This window comes from Octopus sinensis, linkage group LG26, assembly GCF_006345805.1.
Source record: "Octopus sinensis linkage group LG26, ASM634580v1, whole genome shotgun sequence".
NCBI classification, from domain to species: domain Eukaryota; kingdom Metazoa; phylum Mollusca; class Cephalopoda; order Octopoda; family Octopodidae; genus Octopus; species Octopus sinensis.
The window spans coordinates 19,501,935-19,511,255 of record NC_043022.1 but is presented as its reverse complement, the minus strand read 5'-3'; the positions used below and the strand labels follow the sequence as shown (position 1 = coordinate 19,511,255).

Below are 9,321 nucleotides of genomic sequence, written 5' to 3'. Positions count from 1 at the left end.
GCGGTTGTTGTTGTGTTAATGTGGCTATGGTTGTTGTGGAGGTGTGGTCGGTGGCTATAATGGTGGTGGCGGAGGTGATGGCGGTGGCTATGGTGGTGGTGGTGGTGGGGGCGGTGGCTATGGTGTTGGTGGTGGATGTGGTAGTGGCCGTGGCATTGTTGGCGGTGGCGGTGGTGGCTCTGGTGATGGTGGGGCTGGCTATGGTTGTGGTGGTGTAAGTGGTAGTGGCGGTGGCGTTGTTGGCGGTGGCGGTGGTGGCTGTGGTGATGGTGGCGGTGGTGACGGTGGCTATGGTGGTGGTGGTGGAAGTGGTGGTGTTGGAAGTGGGGGCGGTGTCTATGGTCGTGGTGGTGGATGTGGTGGTGGTGGTGGCGTTGTTGGCGGTGGCGGTGCTGGCCGTGGTGATGGTGGCGGTGGTGACATTGGCTATGGTGGTTGTTGAGGAGGGGGCGGTGGCTATGGTGTAGGTGGTGGATGTGGTGATTGGTGGAGGTGGTGGCGTTGTTACCGGTGGTGACGGTGGCGTTGGTGAAGTTGGCTATGGTGGTGGTGGAGGTGGGGGCGGTGGCTATGGTGATAGTGGTGGATGTGGTTGTGGCGGTGGCGTTGTTGGCGGTGGTGGTGGTGGCTGTGGTGATGGTGGCGGTGGCTATGGTGGTGGTGGAGGTGGGTGCGCTGGCTATGGTGTTGGTGGTGTATGTGGTAGTGGCGGTGGCGTTGTTGGCGCCACCACCGCCACCTTCAACATAGCCACCGTTACCACCGCCACCATCACCACAGCCACCACCGCCACCACCAATGGTGATGGTGGCTCTGGTGGTGGTGGAGGTGGGGGCGGTGGCTATGGTGGTGGTGGTGGATGTGGTGGTGGCGGTGGCGTTGTTGGCGGTGGCGGTGGTGGCTGTGGTGATGGTGGCGGTGGTGACGGTGGCTATGGTGGTGGTGGAGGTGGGGGCGGTGGCTATGGTGGTGGTGGTGGAGGTGGTGGTGGCGGTGGCGTTGTTGGCGGTGGAGGTGGCGATGTCGTGACGGTGTCGGGGATGACGGTGCCAATGGTGGCGGTGGAGGTGGGGGCGATGGCTATGGTGGTGGTGAAGTAGGGGGCGGTGGCTATGGTGGTGGTGGTGGTGAATGTGGTGGTGAGGGTGGCGTTGTTGGCGGTGGGTGTGGTGGCTGCGGTGATGGTGGCGGTGGTGACGGTGAATATGGTGGTGGTGGATGTGTCGATGGCGGTGGCGTTGTTGACGGTGGCGGTGGTGATAGTGGCGGTGGTGACGGTGGCCAAGATGGTGGTGGAGGTTGGGCGGTGGTTATTGTTGTTGGCGGTGGCGGTGGTGGCTGCGGTGATGGTGGCGTTGGTGACGTTGGCTATGGTGTTGGTGGAGGTGGGGGCGTTGGCGTTGTTGGCGGTGGCTGTGGTGGCTGTTGTGATGGTGGTGGTGGTGACGGTGGCTATGGTGGTTGTGGAGGTGGGGGAGACGGCTGTGGTGGTGGTGGTGGTGGATGTGGTGGATATGGTTGGGGCGGTGGCGTTGTCGGCGGTGGCGGTAATGGCTGTGGTGAGGGTGGCAGTGGTGAATGTGGCTATGGTGGTGGGGGAGGAGGGTCGGTGGCTATAGTTGTGGTTTGTGGAGGTGTTGGCGGTGGCTATGGTGGTGTTGAGAGATGTGGTGGTGGCGGTGGGGTTTTTGGCGGTGGCGGTGGAGGCTGTGGTGATGGTGGAGTTGGGGGCGGTGGCTATGGTAGTGAAGTTGACGTGGTGCTGGCGGTGGCGGTGGTGGCTGTGGTGGTTGTGGTGGTGGGGGCGTTGGCTATGGTTGTGGTGGTGGAGGTGTCGATGGCGGTGGCGTTGTTGGCGGTGGCGGTGGTGGCTGTGGTGATAGTGGCGGTGGTGACGGTGGCCAAGATGGTGGTGGAGGTTGGGGCGGTGGTTATTGTTGTGGTGGTGGATGTGGTAGTGGCGTTGTTGGCGGTGGCGGTGGTGGCTGTGGTGATGGTGGCGGTGGTGACGGTGGCTATGGTGGTGGTGGAGGTGGGGGCGGTGGCTATGGTGGTGGTGGTGGATGTGGTGGTGGCGGTGGCGTTGTTGGCGGTGGCGGTGGTGGCTGTGGTGATGGTGGCGGTGGTGACGGTGGCTATTGTGGTGGTGGTGGATGTGGTGGATGTGGTGGATGTGGTTGGGGCGGTGGCTTTGTCGGCGGTGGCGGTAATGGCTGTGGTGAGGGTGGCGGTGGTGGTGGTGGCGGTGGTGAATGTGGCTATGGTGGTTGTGGAGGTGTGGTCGGTGGCTATAATGGTGGTGGCGGAGGTGATGGCGGTGGCTATGGTGGTGGTGGTGGATGTGGTGGATGTGGTTGGGGCGGTGGCGTTGTCGGCGGTGGCGGTGGTGGTGACGGTGGTTATGGTGGTGGTGGAGGTGGTGGCGGTGGTGAATGTGGCTATGGTGGTTGTGGAGGTGTGGTCGGTGGCTATAATGGTGGTGGCGGAGGTGATGGCGGTGGCTATGGTGGTGGTGAGGGATATGGTGGTGGCGGTGGCGTTGTTGGCGGTGGCGGTGGTGGCTGTGGTGATTTTATTCGGTGGTTGCCATTTGGTCTGAAAGTTGCACCTGCAATATTTCAGCAGGTTCTGGATGCGATGTTGGTGGACTGTCAATTTGCAATTCAGGACAAATTATAGATAAAAATGGAGGACGACCTGACCCGTCGAAGGCAGACGCAATTAAAAAATAAGCTTCCTCCAACTAACATCGGGACATTACAAGCTTTTCTTGGCCTACCAAATTACATACCAAACATGTATGAATTGTGAGCTCCACTTTATAATTTTCTAAAGAAAGACGTCAAATGGAATTGGTCAAATAAGTGTCAAAAGGCGTTTCAGGATATTTTGTTGCTGGCTCATTTCGATCCTGCAGCGGCGTTTGTTGTAGCTTCTGCCGCTTCTGAATACGGTGTAGGAGCAGTTTTTTTACGCAAGTATAAAGTCGGTAATATGAAGGTGGTAGTTCTTGCCTCACGTGCTCTGATTGCAGCAGAAAAAAATCTACAGTCAGAAAGAGAATAAAACTCTAGCGATCATTTTTGCCGTGAAGAAATTTCGTAGACTTCTCCACGGTAGACGTTTTCGGCTCTAGACAGACCACCGATCCTTACTATCAATTTTCGGATCGAAGACAGGAATTGCTACTCATACAGCTAACAGATTAATATGTAGGGGTACAATATTGTTAAATTACAACTTTAAGATGGAATACATTCCTTCTAAGAAAATTAGCCATGCGGATTGTTTATCTGGGCGAATTCCGGAGAATGCGGAACCGCTAGAAGATATGGTGATAGCCGCATTAAATCAGAATAGGAAGTTAAAAACGTTATGCGTAATGTCATTCAGGAGTTGCCAGTGACTGTACAAGATATGAAAAGTAAAACAGCAGAGGGCAAATACGTCTTAAAAATGAAAGAAACCTTGAAAACTAAACAAAAGGGAAACACGAATGCGAACCATTTTTCATTCTTCGACAATGTATTAATTTACGCACGAAAAGTGGTAGTACCACCCGCACTACAGAAACAGATATTACAGGAATTTCATAGTGTAAGCCCCTTTCAAAGTATACAAGAATGGTAAAGAAAGTTGGCAGGATGGCAAGACTAAAAGAATGGAAACATGGTGTATTTAATAAAAGGTAAACGACACCTAAATCAATTAAAAATCAGACATGCAGAAGAAGTGAAGGAAATTCCAGTGGAAGTGTTTTATCATATGTCCAATGTGCCAGCATCAAAATAAATTGGGCCTAAAAGGAGCAGAAACAGAAAGCGTAAACAGACTCAACATTCATAAATAATTCCCAAGCGAAAAGGCACTGAACTTAGGGAAGCAAAATTTCAAAGAAGGGAGAGCACTGCATCCTTCAAAACTTCCATGCTTTCTGAGATTCGCCAACACTACACCTGATTTTCTCCCCTCCATACACACACAAGCATGTATCTGACTCATACATTGTTCGCTTTCCAGACATTTTTACATTACTGCATATGCTTTATATGCACTTTCTGACAAGTTGTGGGGCACCTGAACACTGTATACAATAATTTCATTATTATTATTATTATTATTATTATTATTATTATTATTATTATTATTATTATTATCATTATTATTATTATTATTATTGTAAAAAAAAAGAAAGGAAGGAAGAAAGAAAGAAGGAAAGAAAGAGAGAGAGAGATAGAAAGAAAGAAAGAAAGAAAGAAAGAAAGAAAAAATAGTAAAATAAATTTCGTTTCCTATGAAAGTCGAAATCTCATAACGAGAGATGTTGTGGCGAGAGTCACGACACTCCCTGCGAGAATAGACTTGACTGAATGACTATAAATAGCAGCGGTCTGAGTGAGAGACAGAGAGTGGGCGTTAATCAAGTCGTAAGCTATCGTTTATGGAGGCGCAATGGCCCAGTGGTTAGGGCAGCGGACTCGCGGTTATAGGATCGCGGTTTCGATTCCCAGACCGGGCGTTGTGAGTGTTTATTGAGCGAAAACACCTAAAAGCTCCACGAGGCGATCCCTGCTGTACTCTTTCACCACAACTTTCTCTCACTCTTTTCCTCCTGTTTCTGTTGTACCTGTATTTCAAAGGGCCGGCCTTGTCACTCTTGTTCCGTTGATCGGATCAACCGGAACCCTCATCGTCGTAACCGACGGAGTGCTTCCATTAAAAGGTATCGTTTGGTTAATCAAGTCGTAAGGTATCGGTTGTTGTTTCGTGTATAGTTCATGGAGAGTTTCTTGGATCGTTACGTTGTTGTTACCCAGCTTCGTTATATATTTTATTGTTACTACGCGGTTATCGTGTAAACAACTATCATATATCAATAGCGACGATACTACAACAATTGGTGACGTGTAACAATATATAGAAAAAATAGAGCAGAGTGAATCTGATAAGAAACTGAGAAATGGTGTGCTTCTAATGAGATGCCCTTGACCAATTCTTTAACGTGAAGCACGGAGGCTGCATCGTCACGGCTAAGGGATGTGCTCTGGGGCACAAATGAAAGGAAGCTGTTCAATGGGGTCGAGTAACGGAGACGCAACGTGGCCACAAAGACACAATTCGATTTTTGGTACTTCATGTCAAATACATGTTATACGATCTCAAGTAGATGTGTACGGTTTTTCAGCTCGATTTTGGGGACACATAACGGACCGGATTACAGAATAGATTACACTGTTCCCTTCGGCAACCTGCCGCACTTCATGGAGGGGGAAGGTAATAATAGCTGATAAAATATGGGAAGCAATGGCTGGAAGTACGCAGATGGGGGGTTAAATTGCCTGATTTGGACGTTTGGTCCTACGGGCTTTAATTTTATACACCAAATTTTGTCGCCGACCTCTTGATAGATGTCCAGACCAACTGACAGCAAAAACGAAAACACCTCAGTTTGGTGAGATGAAGAGCGGTTGAACTGCCGAGAAAGGACGTAAATGAGGTGGGCCAATCTTCGGCCCAAACTCTGCTAAAGGCTGCTCTCAAAAAGTTGGAATTGGTGTTGGCTAAGGAGTTTGTACTGATGGTCCATTAAACAAGCTTGCTTTGAGGATGCCTGTAACTGAAAAAGGTAGATAGGGAGGTGGGGTTGCCCCATTGGTTAGAATGATTACAGTTTTATGGTATTTCCACATGTAGCTCTCCGAGTTCTACTTGCGTTTGAGGAATTATAAAAAATTTAAATATTTTGTTTCTCTGTATTTGATATTTTATTGTTTACACAATTTTATGTAACATCGTTTTTATTGTATTGTATCGCCCTTTACTCTACTCTTTTCGATTACTTTAAACCCAGTGCTCAACTGCTTCTTATTTCATCAACCCCAAAAAGTAGTCGACCTCGAATGGATTTGAACATAGAATGTAAAAACAGACGAAATGCTGCGAAGCATTTTTCCCAGTGTGCTAACCATTCCTCCCACTCTCCATTTTCACTCTACCTGTATACTAATCTTGTCATCGTGCGAAAATGTTCAATTTGTAGCAAGCACTCAGTTAAATTGCCTGATTTGGACGGCCGGTCGGTCCTACGGGCTTTAACGAGTTCGTGATTTGAGGATATCGTCTTCCATACTTGTCACAAGTCTTTAAGGTCCTGTAAAGGGATTTCGGATATTTTCTCGTATGTGGCTAAGCAGACAACATAGGAACGCACAGTAGCACATTTATACATAAATACAGTTAAGCATTGCAAAGGAAAAATAAACGATAGCATTCTCCTGCAACATGTGTGTGCGTGTGCGCGCGCGCATCTTTGTGTATTTGTGTGTATTTGTGTGTTTACATGCGTGTGTGTTCGTGTGTTTGTAAAGATAGATAAATAGGTGGGTAGATATATACATACATACATACATACATACATCGGACAGGGAGAGACAGAGAAAGCAAGTGTATTAAACATTAGTTTTTGTATGAGAAAGAAAAAAAAAGGAAGGTAGCGGGGGAGCTTGTTTGTAGTTTGTAGAGGAAACGTTAAACGTGCCTGAAAAAATATTAAAAAAGACTATGTTTTTTTTTTCCTCCGAACTAAAAGACATGAAAAACTATGAAAGAAGGCGAATAAGTACCAGGGGTTGGAGAAAGAAGAGAGAACTAACTGTCGATCGTTCTAGAACTCCCAGAAAATAAATAATAAATGCGCCCTTTTAAAGCCTCGCCAGGCTCACGTGCAAAAGGTTTAGAGTCAAACACTTTCCTCTCTGGCCTATCGCTCATCAACTTTTTCAAGTACCACTTGAAAAGGAAGATGAGAATAGAGAGGGAACTTTTGTCTCAAAAAAGGTGGGTGAATGTAGCAAAGATGGTACGCGGGAATGACGAAACCACTTTAATCATGATCCTATAAATCCTAAAAGCACAGAGAGAGAGAGAGAGAGAGAGAGAGAGAAAGAGAGAAAGAGAGAGCTATGTTCTCATGTGTTACTTTCCCTGTTTGAGGTTACCGAAGGCTTTTCTTTCCACGGATAAACCTAATCTGTCTTACATTTTTATCCCGCCTTATTTTGCTTTTTACACGTTCAAAACGCTTTCGATCCCTTTTGATTGATTTTCTTTCTTTTTTCTTTCTTTTTGCTTTCTTTCTTTCTTTCTTTCTTTCATTTTTGTTTCCGTCTTTCTGTCCTTCTTCATTCCTTCCTTCCTTTCTTTCTTTCTCCTTTTCTTCCATTCATTCATTCGTTTATTCTTCCTTCCTTTCTTTCTTTCTTCTTTTCTTTCTTTCTTCTTTTCTTTCTTTCTTTCTTTCTTCTTTTCTTTCTTTCATTTTTGTTTCCGTCTTTTCTGTCCTTCTTCATTCCTTCCTTCCTTTCTTTCTTTCTCCTTTTCTTCCATTCATTCATTCGTTTATTCTTCCTTCCTTTCTTTCTTTCTTCTTTTCTTTCCTTCTTTAGAAAAGAAAAGTTCTACATTGTATTGTCCCATCTGTGTTCGGCCTTGCGTGGCTAATAAAGATATCTATCTATCTATCTATCTATCTATCTATCTATCTATCTATCTATCTATCTATCTATCTATCTATCTGTTAGATAAATAAAGATCAGAATTTAACTGCAGCTCTTGGTGGTCCAAATCAGATATACAATCTATGTGGGTGCGGAAGAATTATGTTTTTGAAGAAGTGGATCTCGAATAACGTAGAGCTATAAATAATGCTATTTAAATATTGGATTGAAAAACTTTCTACGAGATTCACTTTTCCAGAAAAGTTTTATTTCATATACATATTCTTTTATTCTCTTTCCTGTTTCAGTCACTTGACTGTGGCCTTACTGGAGCACCGCCTTTCGTCGGATAAATCGACCCTAGAACTTATTCTTGTAAGCCTAGTACTTATCCTATCGGTCTGTTTCGCCGAACTGCTAAGTTGCAGCGATGTAAGCTCACAGGCATTTTTTAGAAGACACTTTCCCAAGGTGTAACGCAGTGGGGCTGAACCTGAAACCATGTGGTTAGTAAGGAAGATACGTACAACACAGCAACCCCTGTATGAAAGTACATATATGTATGGTACGAATAAGCCGATGACTCAAGATTTTCTAACAAATAAAACACAAAAGAGGTCACTTTAACCCGTCGTATACCTTACACTTCGAATTCTGAGAATTGCATTATTGTTAAAATTATTCACCAGAATAGGATATTGTGGTCAAGCAAATTAATAATTAACAATGACGTTAGCAAAAAAAACACACCCCAAAACTGCAATTGTATAAGCTATCGGTCATATCATGTTTATAATTTATGGAGCATGAATAAATAGATTTTCTTTGATTCTCAAATCTATATATCTATGTTTATACGAATGACATCCTATTATGGAGTTACCTCATACTAATGGTTCTATTTTCATGAATACACACACAAGGCGAACCCACTCACACCGACACCCACACAACATTCAATTCACTTGTACGTCAGTTGAATTCCACATAGATATGTGTATTAAGTATTTTACAATCAATAAATTAACTAGAGAGGTACAACTGGTAATCTAACCATGTATTTACATTATAATATAAAATAATATACTATGAATATAAAATAACATGACATTAAAATCATAAAAAACAAAAAATAATTTGTTTCGACCAATATACATTTTTTTTATATACAAACAATTCAATTCATATATAAGCCTCATCGGAGCTAAAGGTTTAAAGATAGACGAAATTTCATGTGAAAGGGCGGCTAGATTGAAAAAAAAAAATTCAAATGCCTATGTATTGTGAGCGTGAGCGTTAATGTTTCAACTACATAGCAAATTACAATTCAAATGCAACAAAATTATAACGAGCAAATTAATTAAGTAGAATCTACAACTGTCGAAACATATTTCTATATATCTCAAATAATATTAGTTCAAACAACTTTGCGTCAAAGACAATCTTTTGCTGTTTTAACAACAACCAAATATATATATATATATATATATATATATATATAATGATAAATCTCAGAGCGAGTTATAAACAGTAGCAGCAACACATCGTGACGTATATTTGCCATTTTAATATGGCTAACCCCTAAGGGTGGATGCTACTGTAGTTTGTAGCCCCAGGAGGACACCTCCTCCAGCTGGCTATAGACACACTTTCTGTGCCCTATCAGTATTTGCAAAGGGAAGCCATCCTTCCCGTCTTCAACTTATGATACACAAGGACTCAAGTTTCAGGGTATTGACCCGTCATCGGCGTGTGACAATCATAGTTGTCGATGAGAAGTAGGTTCCCTTCACAAATACATATACTTCTTCCAGTATCGATTGAC

The 9,321-nt window shown here is 44.6% G+C and overlaps 1 protein-coding gene across 1 annotated transcript in view; it reads right to left on the bottom strand.

Annotated features, from left to right (window-relative positions):
- The window catches only part of LOC115224697, a 13,191-nt gene extending 10,433 nt beyond the window's left edge, over nucleotides 1-2,758 (bottom strand). Inside the window, exon 1 of the mRNA XM_036513836.1 lies at nucleotides 2,749-2,758. Coding sequence (XP_036369729.1) covers nucleotides 2,749-2,758 — 10 coding nt within the window. The remainder of the gene's footprint in view (nucleotides 1-2,748) is intronic.
- Between the last annotated feature and the right edge of the window lie 6,563 nt (nucleotides 2,759-9,321).